General features: G+C 39.7%; 1 protein-coding gene across 6 annotated transcripts in view; it reads left to right on the top strand.

The window, feature by feature from the left end:
* The window catches only part of PDE7A (phosphodiesterase 7A), a 128889-nt gene that overhangs the window by 50955 nt on the left and 63435 nt on the right, over positions 1 to 14499 (top strand). Inside the window, exon 1 of one of the 6 annotated variants that reach the window (XM_019548661.1) lies at positions 13045 to 13231. The exons of 3 other annotated variants lie outside the window; for them this stretch is intronic. In XM_019548661.1, the coding sequence (XP_019404206.1) occupies positions 13172 to 13231 (60 nt within the window). In that variant the 5' untranslated portion in view covers positions 13045 to 13171. Of the gene's footprint in view, positions 1 to 13044; positions 13232 to 14499 lie in introns of those variants that run through there. 2 more of the 6 variants (XM_019548671.1, XM_019548688.1) reach the window with 2 other exon arrangements.

Here is a 14499-nt window from a genome sequence, read left to right as displayed (position 1 = left end):
TGCCTTGCCCACAGACTGTCCCCACACTGAAAAATGGTGGCAGGGGTGCTTTAACTAAAGCTCATTCAATCATTTTTCAGGACGGGAATGCTAATCGAGTCTGCTCCAACATGCTGGATCTCCGGCATGTCACAGGGTGAAAAAGTATATGTATAAATGCCCTTAGTTCCTTGCATCATGCTGTTTTTTTGTGCATTTTGCTTCCCTGTGTTGCCAGTTTTTAAAAGGTAATGTCTGGTCATTAATTTGCTATTGTATCGCTGAAGAATTTCTGTAAGTTGACAGTTTTTTGGTATCTGGGAATAAACTATCAGGCATATCCAACACCCATCACGTATTCCTTTAACGTGGAGAAGAAATTAATCCCTTTGATTTTTATGGCAAGTGTCTTCTTACTAGGCTACCAGCTCCCTGATCTCTTCTGGTACTTTCTCAGACCTGAGATCCAGAGATCAGCAATACCTTACAACAAGATGCTTCTTTAATGGTGATTAGCTTTGAGCACGGGCTACATCCATCCCAGCCTACACCAGAACTGCAGGTACAGTCACTTCTCCCCTCCCCCTCCTCCCATTGCACACAGTTTCCCAGATAAAACGGCTCTCTGGGCTGTATGTCACTGACCCCTGCCTTAAGCTATCACACTTCTGATTCCCCATCCTGCATCTTTTCAATGCTTTGTGGAATCCTGTAATATACTAATGCTCTGACCAGACCCCTGCAGGAACAATGACACAGGTATACAGTGACCAAATGATTGTAAAGTAAAATATAAAAGGCCTTCATTCTGAATTCATACAGAACTCTGATATTAAGCTGACATTAAGGCCTACCATTCTGAGGGACTTGGGGTTATCTTCCGTTAATTCCAGGAATCTGCCTTTCTCTTTCATTTTCTGGGTAACATAATCTGGCCATTAATTCCCCCTCTGTCCTGAGAATGGCTTTAACTGTTTATATCCCTTTGATTGCAAAGCTCTCAGACAAATATTTCTAGGCTCCAGGCCACAGTAACATGTCATTTTTTTGTAATTACCCCCTCCACAAATAGATGTTCAAAAATTGCTCATCTAATCTTAATTTTGTTTTTTTCCCTACTTCATTTGGACAGCACCTCATGAATTAAATCAGTGCTTTCTTACTGGAAATGATAATAACTTGGTATATAATGACTTCCTCTTGTTGACCAAGTAACAGTATTCATAAAATTATTACATCTTGGTATTCTTAGGGTAGTGCATAGCAGTCCCAGTCAGCTTAGTACATTGAGCGTAATCAGTGTAATTGTTAAAGTGATTGATTTATGGAAAAATGGAATGATTAAAATGTTGGCTAAACTTGGAAACCTAAACCTGAAAATTACGTGAAATATGTACTGTTTTGTACTGTTTGTGGTATAGTTGAAAATCTTTATTTCTAAATGTAGTGACTTGAATTGTTCAGCTTTCTCAATTAAAAAGACATCTTTTGGCATTAGTTTTGTGTGAATTTGTTTGGAGTAGTACGAGAAGACTAAAACCCAGCCTTTATGTTGTTAAATATTAAGATCTCCAAAGTGTCTAACTGCTACTACTTTCACTGGAAGTTAAATACTTTAAAAAATATAATCAGATTTTCCACTGCAGCTTTTGCGTCACTTCCGCAAGTTCAGCATGCCCTATATAGATACCTAATTCGTATACTGGGCCCTGTAATAAGGCTATTTCTGTCGATGAGATTCCAAATTTATAGACACTGATGTCAATGCAGATGAGGCTGGCCTAATACGGTCAAGGGAGGGATGTGCCATGCTAAATCTTCTTTACATGGACAGATAAAGGTTAGTGCCAAGATTGACAGGTGTCCAGTGGGTGGCAAGGAGCTTCAGAGAGAAACTTTCTGGCTGGTATTGCTACAATTTTTGTCTCTTTACAAAATAATGCAACATATTTGTGCATTTCCAATATTCCTACTAGGTACGTAACCAAAATAGAAAATGTGTTCTTTATTTTCATGTGTAGAATTTGTGTTCTACAGTCTCTGTAATCTGTATTGCTAGAAAAATCAATTTTTCTTAATTTTGCAATGTGATGGCTAAATCTGAGTCCCATATTTGTTTCGGCTTGCTTTGAAAAACTGAATATTAAATGTAGTGATGTACAGCTCTGAAATAACATTTTTTGTAAAGGAAGAAAGGGGCATTTTACATATGATATAATTAGAGGAGGTACAGTGAAACGTTTGAATAAAACAGGGAGAATAATTGTAGTGCTATCATGATTTAAGCTGGCAAATGAGATGCTTATACAATGATAGGCAGACACGGTTCTTCAGGTAAATCTGATATCTTTCATTTTTCCAGCTCAAATAGTTGGAAAAATGCGGATGCATCTGCAAATGCTTCCTCAGTCTGATGAAGGGTATTTATGCCCAAAAACTTGCTAAGAAGAATTTGTCCAAGTATTTGAGTTGGTCTAATAAAATATATCAGTTTTGCCTGAAGAACCTTGTCTGCCTATGCCCTTAGACCAGGGGTGTCCAACCTTTTTGAATGTGGGGCCAGATCATGGACCTTTTATTACCTGGTGGGCCATATTCAAAGACCTCGCAGGAAGCGGTATTACATCAGGAAGTGATGTCACATGACCCTTGACACCAATGAAGTTGCAGGAAGTGAAAGTGAAATGCGGTTTAAAATCCAAAATAAATATAAAACAATATAAAAGCAACAATGAAATAATACCAAACACTTGACTAAAATAAACACTTTCGCTTCTACTCACTTCTCAATGAATGAAAGAAGCATAATGGAAGTTGACAGATCAGTCATGGAAAAGATATCAGTCAGAGTGGAAACTAATCAAAGCAACAAAATATGGGCATTTTTGAGAATAATCTTCAAGAAGACTTACTTTTATTGAATTAATAACTTGTTAGTAACACATCTTTAACAAGTTGAACCCCCAATCCCGCACAAAGAAACAGAAGCAAACACAATGCAAACACTGGACAGTATTTTTACAAAGATTTTTTACCTGCTCCAAATTTACGTTGGAGCCCAGATCATTCATGCTCTATTCTTGAGCATATTGCTCAGTCTTAAACAAGCATACAGCACAGCTGCAGGGGGCTCAGCCACAGCTTTCCCTCCCTGGTACAGCCCTGCCAGCCCATCGTGTCCCCTATCAAGTGGTGGCTTCCCCATGTCCTGCTGCACTTTCCCCCTACCTGTGCCAGCGGGACCCAAAAGGCAGGAGGCTCTACCACCACTTCTGCTGGCCAGGGCCGACCCAGCCGGGCATCCTCAGCAGCACATGGGAAGCCAGTTTCAGCCACATGCTGCCCCAGATGGGATGGGCCCAGCCGGGTCGGCACTGGCCAGGAAAAGCAGCATGCAGCTGAAACTGGCTTCCCATGTGCTGCTGGGGACGGGAGGAGGCCAGTCAGGTTGACACCGACCAACAGAAGTGGCGCCGGAGCCATGTGCTGCTCGGGACTGATTGGCAAAATGCAGTTCAGCCCCTGCTGCTCCACCCGGGCTTGTCCTGTCCCAAGCAGCACATGGCTCCACCACTGCTTCTGCTGGCCAGTGCAGACCCGGCCAGGCTCCTCCCATCTCCAGCAGCTTGTGGGGACAGACCTGCCTCCAGGGAAAATGCAGCTGAGCCCCTGCTGCTCTGGCTTGGCTCATCCTGTCCCAAGCGGCACATGGCTAGTCCTCTTCCCACACGCACCACATTGGCAACATCAAGCTGATGCGGTGCATGTGGGAACCTTGTTCTTTCCCCAGCCCTTCAGCAGCCATTAGCCTTAGACCAGCATGGCTACAACTTGCACCCCTTTATACAAGAAAAGCTTAAATGTCATAACTTCTTTGTTGGCATTGTATCAAGTTGTGTTTCTATGTTAGTTGTCATAAGGCTGTACTAAGAATCTTATTGACCTTTTCATTTGGCACTGCAGTTGTATACAAAGATTTCCCATTCCTCTTTTAGTCCAAATATGTGATTGCATACTATGCATATTTCTTGCCTGAGAATTTGGGGGAATTAACTGTCTTGTATTTGTGCTGCTACAGGTAGCCAGTTGACAAGTTTTTCAATAGTCTTTCCTGACAATGGGCCACCTTTTCCACAAAAAAGAAAAAAGATTTGCTTCATATCTGAGTAGCGTATGTGAGTTTATCCTGAAGTAGGAATGAAGATTATTCCATAATATCATCTCTATTAAAGAACTACGCTCTTTTTCAAAGGCTGCATCTATACTGCTTCTTTCTTGAACCTGGATTTGCTATTATGGGAAATAAGCCCTGTCCCCTCATTCCCTGTCTTCTCATTCCTGTGTTTAGGGTAGTATAAACAATTCAGGAGCACCTTGCCTTAGGGAAGCTGCTAATGTGCACATATACCTGTGTGCCTCTGTGCTTACAGTGGCTGGGTTAGCAGGGTGTGAAGTGAATTCTGGGTAGGCTGAGTTGTTGAAGTGGCTTTGAAGGCCAGTAGATGGCAAGGGAGTGTTCTTGTCTCCTCTTCGCTAGGAGGTTTGTGATTCTCAACCAGGGTGATGAAAGTACCCTGGGCTTCTGTGGAATCCCCTTATGGATGCCATTTAATATTAACACTGTTAGGGGTACAAGCATCTACACCTGATTCAGAAGATAAAACTTGATTTCAAATAGGAATCAGTAGGGTCAAAAACAGAAAGGTGAAAGCTATGACCTGGTAGTCTGTGAGGGGTGGCTCGAGTCTAATGAGGTTGAGAACTTCTGGCTTAGGTGGTAAAGCCTTTTTTCAGTTGGAGAGCAGGTGCTACTTTGCTGGTAAAAAGTGAATCTGCTGCAACAGGGGAGGCTCAAGTATGGAAACATTCCCATTTTTTTTTTGCTGGCAGAACTATATAGCATAGACATGGTGTTGGTGCTCCTTTCAATTTTTAGTGTGTTGTTAGACACCTAAATAGTTTCATTAGTGATTTCAGTTTCTTGAAGCATTGCTTTCTGGAACTTGCAGTTCACTATTGGCAAGAGATTGAAATCAAGTGGAATCCCAAAATTTAGAATTTTTGCATTGTGAACTAGCCTTTATTTGCTACTACAGTATAAATGTTAAATATATAATTCTTCAATGCTTAAAAACATGCATTTTAAAAAAACAACATAACTATTGCATAAAAGTATCCTTTAACTTTTTTTATAACTTTTTAAACATTTATTTAAAAAACATAAAACACAAAATATTTAAACATTGCATGAAATGTCCCAGGTAAAATAAGTGGTAAGCATCAAATTCATGCTGTATCTCAGAATAAGAGCATTTGAGAATAAATCAGATCTTGTTCTTTGAATAACATTTAATAAATTACCAGAAGAGAAAGAAAGAAAGTGTGAGAATTAATTGAAATGACCAATAAAGTGTAGTTTTCAGAATGGTAGTGTTCCCAGTTTGAACAGTTTCTGGGACTTGATCTAAACTAAAGCAGTTGTAGTTACTACTTGGAAAACTTGTGAGAGATTGCAAGCTTTTTGCGTATGGAAAAAAGCTAGTCTAAAAAAAAAAAAGAAAGCATTATTCCAGGTGCATGAGCAAATAATGTAGTAACAGTGCTTAGAGTTGTGAGATGAGACTGGTCTCTCATATAGCCAGTTCATTTCTGCTCACAAAAATCTGTCAGTGTTATTTTACATACAAAATAAATGTGGTAGTCTTTAGGACAGTGAGACCCGTGATGAAAAAAATTGAATACAGGCAATACTTGCCATTCGTGGGGGATACGTTCTTGAGATCCCCACTAATAGTGAAATCCACGAATGAATGTGGTGCCTCCAGTGGCTGGGGGAGAGGGGAGGGGTGGTACAGCTGCGCTGGTGGTGGTGGGAGCCTAGTGGCGGCAAGCATGGAGCTCCCGAGAAGATCCTGTAAGTGTATTTAAGATGCGGGTTTGGCATTTGTGAATATTTGAAATTGTGAATGCTGAACCTGCAAACAGCGAGGGTTTCCTGTAACTGTTTCGCATTTAACCTGGGCTCTTTTCCTCTTCAGTGAATTGAATGAGCAATAATTGTTGCTGTTGTTGGTTTCTTCATGAGTTTTGCAAAAAGTTTTCACGTATGACTAATGCAGCTACTGTCCTCTACAAATTTGATTGGAATTGAGTATTATCCAATACTGTAACTTGCTGCAACTAAGATTATGAGCCTAGAAAAACAAATTCTTTACTATTATTTTTAGTTAATGTTATGCATTTGACAGCACTTGGTATAGCCAGTTTCACTATTCTTTTTTCCTCTCTGTAATTGCTCAAAAAATAAAAGGTAAATTTGCAAATTGTCATACTGCAGAGAGGTGCTGGGTAAACAGAACATGAAATTTCCTCAAATTTTAATCTGTTATATTTGAGGTTTGAAGGAATTTCTTTTGAAAGGTATGTATTATCTGAAGAAAGACTAGTAACTTTTTTGCATATAATCTCTTAAATTAAAATCACCTGCCTGTTTCAGATCATCTTTTATGCTCCATCTGGCATATTTCTGGAGCTTCATCACTGTTACTTGTGTAACTAAGAATACGATAAAACTTATTGTAGATTTTGACAAAGTAGGTTTTGGTATTCACTCTAGTCAAAGTTAGAAACAAGAGGTTGCATGCTTACTCTCGCTCTCTCATAAATGGAATTTCCAGAATCTCGGAATTGATGGGCATTGTTGGTTTAGCAGATACGGAAGTTTGAAGGAACGACAGTAAATGTTAATCTTCAGTTTTAAGTTAATTGCCGTATTTCTGGTGGAGCTGAAGTACAGATCATTGCAACATGAAATAGTGCTTGTGCTTTTAAAAGCCCTTGTTTACTGGCCAGAGTGCATACCCCTGGAAAAGAGTAGGAATTCAGAAAATGAGCCAGTGTGAAACTAAACCCTAGATAAAGATACTGATTGTCTATTTTGCAGTCAGTCGATAATTGTATTGCCTTGAGGTTTTGGTAATTTGAAGGCAAACTCAGCCAGAAAGGATGCCCATATGAATAGTAAAACCACAGTGAAATTGCTTGTTTCTCATAACAAATTGGTAAAGGATGAGGTCTTTGACTCATGAAATGTCAATATTTTCAGTATATCTAACTCTTGGTTGTCATACTACACTTTGAGCACCTGTTTTTGTTGACCACTGATCTCTGACTGAGGCACCCATGAGTGCAAAATAAGTATATAAAAAATATTTTCAAGTATTAACACATACTGAATGTTCTACTTGTCTTGGGGCACATTTGTTGTTAGTGTGTATGGAAAGAACTTTTAAATATCTGCAGTATTTTTTTTCCATTTGTTTCTCCATCTTCTAAAAGTGACTCGGACAAAGTATTTCTACTTTTGAGTAGGCATCTAAGCAATTCTCTATATCCTTATGCTAGAAGGCCCCGCACTTTAAATGTATTGTGAGAACAAGGATTTTTAAAAAGGTAGGCTGGTGCAGTGTTTTGGGTATTAACTTCATTCTGGAAACTCACTTTCACTTCCTTGCTGTCTGTCACTTATTTATGAACATGAATTTCATAAATTCCCTTCTGTAAAATAGAAGTAACTGCCTCAATTTCCCTTCTGTAAAATAGGGGTAGTACATAACAGGTATTGACAAAGATACATACGTTCAATGTTTTGAGGTGCTTGGATACTATGTCAATGGGCGCCAAGACTGGCTGATACTTTGGGTGCTTAGAGTTGGAGATGGAGAAAGGGGGAAGAAACAGGTGGGTAAGGTAGAGGAACCAGATGACTTGTCTCTGGTAAGTAGATTCTGGGAAACTCAAATGAGCTCAGGAAAATAAACATAAATGCAAATATGTTACTTAACAGGAAGTTTTACAGTCATTCAGTGTATAATACCTGGAACTTAATAAAAACCATCAGGGATGGGTTGAGTGCACTAGTTGGTTGGGAGAATCAGCTATAGTGTTTATAGGGAAATGGAGGGATTCTCTTCATAGTTTTACATCACAACTCTGCTTTTCTTCCTTTGTGTTCCATCAGAATATGTTTAAGACTGCCCTGCATTTCTTACCTGTGTTTTCCTCTGTTGTAGATGTAATCAGGGTTCCCCCCTCACACCACTTCTTTTTTTCTCTCTCTGCTCTTCTCTTCTTTTTAGATCTTCTGGAAGATCATGCCTTATAAAGTTCATCACAGTTTTTTTTTCACCTTTGCATTCACAGTAGCAACAGGAACTTCCCTGATTGAAATAGCTTCCTTTTTTTGTCTCCTCAGACAGTTTCCACATTCTTTCATGGCAGTTGGAGGTAGCTAAGATATTTACATTCTCCTTTATTCCCTGTAGGCCACAGGAATCCAGCTGCCAACCAGTACGTGAATTAGGTCCATACAAAAATTTTGTTCTTATGTAAACGTTCTTCATTCAAACCAGGGTAGAGTAGTTGTGTGGAATTAGAGGTAAACTCCTCCCCTGCCCCCCCCCCCTTTCTCCTGAGCCTCTCCTGAGCCTAAGGGTTTCTTTTTCCCCTGGCTTGCAGACCAAATAGGAAAGTTCCACTTGAGTTTGCTGAAATTCAGGAGAAGGCAAACTTCCCCCACCCCATAGCAGTGGGATGAAGTTCTTGTCCATAACTACCACATGGTCATAGCTCATGCTGTGATTGATAGGAGCTCTAGACAGGTGACATCTAAAGCAGTGGTTCTCAACTGGGGTGCAGCAGCGGCCAGCTAAAACTGTCCCACACTTTCCCCCTGTACTAAGGCTCTCTAATCAGCCTGAAAGCAGGCAGCAAAGCTACCTTGTGCTGTGCAGTGTGTCCTTGTTCGGCACACCCTGCACTCATTTTGGAAATGGGTGCATATGAAATTGTTCCACCTGCTTCCATTGCTGGGAAGAGTGGGGGGGTCCTGGAGAAGGTAAAGTTATACAGCACTAGGCAGCTTCTGCCTACTTCAGGCCGTTTAGAGAGCTCTAAAGCAGGAGGAGGGTGTGCACATGGCATAGTCCTTCCCAGGCTGGCTGTGCATCAGGCTTAGGGGGCAGTTTTATCTGGAGGCAGGCGAACCTGGCTGAGAAGCACAAAGGTAATAAGACCGCACCAACAGTCATTGTCAGCTGGTGTGTGCAACCACATTCAAAGAACTGGAGGTGGAGTACTGCGACTCTGAAAAGGTTGAGAACCACTGCGCGCTCTCTCGCGCTCGCTCTTGCGCTCTCGCTCTCTCGCGCTCGGGACTTTCAGTGAGATACCTCTGACTGAGCTTCTCAGAATTAAGCACAAATGGGGGGATAACTTCACAGATGTGTGTGCTGAAGAAAATGAGCCCACTTTCTTTAAAATAAATAAATAAAGCAAACAAAGCAAAGGAACTCTCACCATCACAAACAAGTTACAAGGAATTTGAAAGAGGAGTACAAATTCCTTATTAAAGACTTGTACCCAATGACTAGAAGAACTTTAACCTGCCTGTGGTTAAGCCGGGCATACCTTCCGTATCACATCAGTTGAAATATTCCTGGAAACCTAAGCATGGGGAGATGATTCTCATCTAGGGTGCTATGAGACCCTTTCAAGGGTGTTGCAGGGTGCCATGCAGTGTTAGCACTTAGGTTTGCATGTGTGATTCACAAGATAAACCCTTTTCAAATAGAAATCTACAGTTGTTGTCTTTCTGAGTTTTTTGCAACAGAAAAAACTGCTCTAAGAGATGGTATTTTTCCAAAGGGTGCTTTGGGTCTAAAAAGGTTGAGAACCATTGGCTAAAATGAAACATGGACACACTGCATCACCCTGGAAAGTATTTTCTGGAGTCTCTTACTGACCAGGTTTCTAGTAGTCGTGGACCAACATAATTATGCTTTTAAACTGGATTTTCCTAGTAGCATTTTTTTTCATGAAGGCTAAGAAGGGTTCTTTGGAAAACTATGCAACTCCATAAGCTGCTGCTGTTGCTTCTCCATCCCTTCCTCCTAGTCTAAATGGACTCTTGCTGTCCTCCCTAAAAGGGACATAAACTGGTCAGCTCTTTAGGAACAAGCCTCCTCAGGACATTTGCACTTCATTGGTTTAGACTTGGTATCTCATGAAACTGAAGTTGTCACAAGCATACTGCTTTTTTATTGCCACTATTTTAAAAATGAAAGAAGAATCCCCATAGAAGCTGCTACTTTCAGACCATGTGTACAGGCATGACTTGAACTCTGCATGAAGGCAAATGCATTCACAGAGCTGTATGAGGACCTTGCCCCCTTGTACATGAGCAGGAGAGCGCTAGATGAGACACCGTAATAGTCTAGGCATGTATTACTATTGACCTGTGGCAGTGGCAACTCCTAAGTGCTACAGATCTGTCACCAATCAGGGTGAAGTTTAGAAAATCTGCCACAGCGGCCTGTGAGATTTGCAAGTTTAATTCTGTATTGCCATCCTGATTGGTCAAAATGGGAAATGTTCATGAAACAATAAGGGCTCTGAACAGGTGGGATTCTGAAACTGCAAAGATGCTATTTTATGAGGCATACATTCATTCTCTCCCTGGCACGTCAGTGAAGTGGTTAGCAGGAAAGGAGGCTACTTGTTTTACTCTCTTGGCATGTTGTTGGATCCTATGCTGGATTGACTTGAGTTTCCTGTAAATCTGGCCTATTTCATAGGGGTAAACTGGTATGTTCCTTTACCCCACACTTAATTGGCTATCTATACTAACTGATTTTTAGTAGACACAAGCATTGTCCCTGCTGTCCTGGTTGATGAAGCCATGTCCTGATAAATGTTATGAGGCATGGTGAGCAAATGTGGAATGATAGCAGAATATGCTTTGGGGCTGATTGAAGGCAAGATTATGATTTTTTTTTTTTTTTTTTTTTTAATGTAAAATGATGTGATGGACTGTTTTGTATGCTTAAAGGAGAGTAGGCTGGTCTGAATTACCACTGTTTATGCACTGTTTATGAATTGGTGTGTACTTACAGGTTATCAACCTTTCATTGCTTCATTGTGTGCTGGATTAAAGGCTGTAAGGAATACTATTTATACTTACTATTTATATTCAATCTTATTTGTCCAGAAGAAAACAATGAGAAAATGTAAAATGAAGCTAATATTGGTGTGATGGTCTGAGAATTACTAGCAATTTCCTAGGAATTCTTCCGCCTGTTTAGAGCATGTTTTAACACACAGGGGATTCATCCCCAAAGTTCCTGATCCTGGATAGCATCTCAAACGGGTTGGATAATTGTTGTAGCCACAGTGTTCCTCAAAATACCTTGCTTTTCTTTGTCAAACACTATATTTTGTTTTCTCATCCTATAATTACAGTAGAAATGGTCAAAGCATCTTTCCCCCCCCTTTATTTGCTGCAGCTTCTTTTTTGTGTTTCCTATGCATCTCCTTCAAATCCATGTGATCTTTTTCTAGAGAATGTAATTGTGTACTTCCATTATGAGAATTTATATTCCTCCAGAGCTTTGTCCTTGTTCAGAATTCTGTTGCTGAAGCTGCGTGGTATTCTAATAGCTAGGCCATACCTTGATGGGTCATATACTCTTGCTTTTGCTCCTGATACTCAGATGAAGAGTACCCTTGATTTCATACAGCTTTTAATTCTGCTTATGGGGCTGCAAGTAATAATAATAAAAAAATAACCTTTTATTAGAAAAAATGCTAATCCCCTAGCTTTTTTTTTTTGCCTTCGAACTTCCACCTGTTCAGGACTTTTCTTGAGGAATTATCTTGAGAAAAGGAATTAGTTTATTCTACTCTCTCCAGCATCCAAAACATTTTAAGCAGGACTAGCTAGTTACTTGAAGGCATAATAGCAAGGATGATTTACATTGCAACTTTTCCTAGTTCAGATATCAGAATGAAAAAAGGAACATTGGAAATGAGATCCTACATCTCTGCTCTTAAAATGTTTCTGAAGTTTGTAAAACAATGAACTGAAGTTACTGAAAAGGCATTTTAAATTATGAAGCTGGCAGAGGGATGCTTACCCTCTACAGTTGCAGATCTTTTAGACTGAATGACATTGTTTCTTTTTACACTCCATGAAAAGATTAATTGCTGCACTAGTGGCAGATTGTTTTAACATGCAGGTAGTCTGGGATTATAATGTCTCATGGTACTTTTAAAGTGGGTTTTTTCTCTCTGATGGGATGGACAGGTGAATATGTTGCTGTGCAGTAAATAAAGGCAAAGGAAGAAAGAAAGGTAAGGTACTGAAGCCTTAGCTTTTACTTACTGTGGGTAGTGCCTTTACTTGGGAGTGCCTCTTCAGCCACTGATATAGTTGTGAAGCCCTGCCCTTATTCACTTCATGGTAATTTGTTAATGTGTCCATACCCTCGAGTGCAAAGCCTTATCAGAATTTTGATGCATTTTTAAACAGTCTTTTATCGAGGGTAACTGTTCTGTTTCAGAAGCTGGAGATGGCAAGCCCTGCGAAAAACTGCAAGCAGCCTTGGACTGTGGATATGAAAGCAATATTGCTTTTGGTTATGGGGTTTTAGCACAGATGGGTGGGATTACTATTACACAGGAATGGGTGCCCCATGGGTTTATGGGAAGGGACTGCATGCATTCACTGCATTAATCTTGTAGCAGCGTGAGATAAAAGCAGCCTTGAGCTGTAGCCCAGAGTATTGTGGCTACCTTGCTGTTTGGAACTGATAGCAGATTATCTGAAGTGTCTGAATGTCAGCTTCAGTGAAATGCAATAAAAACAAGGCTTCTCGCAAGAAATAAGACAAGCAAGCGCCCCGTACTGTGCAACCCATGGTACTTCTGCAGTTTGTTTTGAGCTTTTCCAGTATGACCTCTTGTAGTTATTTTTGTAGCTAGTCCTGTTAGATTCAGGTGCATTTTTATAAATCAATTTAATTTTACGTTTTTCTCAGACTAGTTTAGTATTTCCATTTGCTTTAATAAAATTTGATATTGTGCATCTCCTTTGGTTGTAAAGTGTTGCTGCTCATTGTTGTATTCAGTAGTGACTGTGCAGTGAGACATACAGGCAGTACTCTCATGCAGAGTAAATTCCTAAAACAGTCAGGTGATTCTGGCACTCATGCAGCTGCTTGAGTTTCAAGTCAGTGCCTCACTGTCTTCTGTCACACGATTGCCTGTTATTTATCAGGCTCTTAAACACCCAAACAGCTTTCAGGGCTGGCTGGATTTAGGAAAGAGATTATGCTGCTATCTTTTGGGTGATCCAATGGGAATTGCATTGATCTGGTGTTTAGCCCTGATTCTTATCAGGTGGATTGCATCCAAGGTAGGCCATGTTGTTTTGACTAAGTGCATTTATATTAGTCCGAAAAGGAGTCACATAGTTAAGAACTGTTGTTTACAGATGCTTAGATTTGTCCAAATTCTAGTATCTGTTGTAGTAATCTATCCTTAAATTAGGTTGTGCTGCTTAAATGCTTATACAGATTTAAATGGCTCTTTTGGAATACCCCTTTTAAGTATGATGTATATTTCTGGAGTAATGTTAGTGGGGTAGACGAGAGAAACCCAAATTTGTTTCTGTGCAATAATGGGACCTATTTCACTAATATAACTTAACTTTACAATAGTTTAATAGATTTTAGGGCATGGGAAACTTATTTTCAAAATGTATTTATTTTTATGCAGCATGGTTTAGTTTTTCATATGTTAGTTTAGCTGGATAAATTTGTTTTAAAGTGTGTTGCAGTGTTAAAAGATTAAGTTTTTGGTGGTCTTTTTTGTAGTCTTCTAATTTCAGTCTTTGTGCCTATTTTCATAACATGAGGCAGTCTAATATTAAACTTGTAATTGTCCTCTACTCATATGTACTATGGAACATTCATGTCTCTTATAAATGCGTGTTATTTTCTAATAATCATTTTAAGGTAAAATCCTGCCCTTGTTAAGTCAATGAGGGATTAGCCTTCCTTATAGTTGGGCCAGAATTTCACTTCTAGTCCTTTTTACTTGTTCTAGGGACAGCATTGGTTGTCCTATTGGTTCTTATTCTTAGTAGCCTCAAATTTTAAATAAAAAATAATGCTACAAAAAGTAGGGCATTAAACAGTGAGTATGGGAAGGTAGTTCTGGAGTTAGCGGGAAAGATGAGAGAGACTTGAAAAAATCAGAAGTAATATGTTTAATTACATGCTTGTAGTGCTGCTTATTAATATTAATAGCTTGGGTACAGAGTACTGCTTTTGGGTTGAGCTAGACATGATGAGCAATATTTCCCAGACAGCTGTACTAATGTTGTTCGGTCACTCATTACCTGCAATGTAGCTCTAGGCATAAGCAGAGACTGACAAAATTCTCAGTTCTTAGTAAATGACGTGGTAGTTTTCTAATGAAGAAAGACTGGAACATGCCTATTAATGTTTAGTTGTGAGAGACCAAAATTAAACCTCTGGTTTTTTGAAGCTTTACAACTAATGAAATAGCCCATTATGTCATGCAGCTATTATCACTCTGATAGAGTTGTTTTAATTTTCTTAGAAACTAATTGGCTGAGTGAGATTTTCCCCCCCCCCCTTTAGAATGGACAGATATTAC

Source organism: Crocodylus porosus, unplaced genomic scaffold (genome assembly GCF_001723895.1).
Source record: "Crocodylus porosus isolate Cpor-Errol unplaced genomic scaffold, CroPor_comp1, whole genome shotgun sequence".
Lineage (NCBI taxonomy): Eukaryota > Metazoa > Chordata > Crocodylia > Crocodylidae > Crocodylus > Crocodylus porosus.
This window is presented reverse-complemented; position numbering and strand designations above follow the sequence as displayed.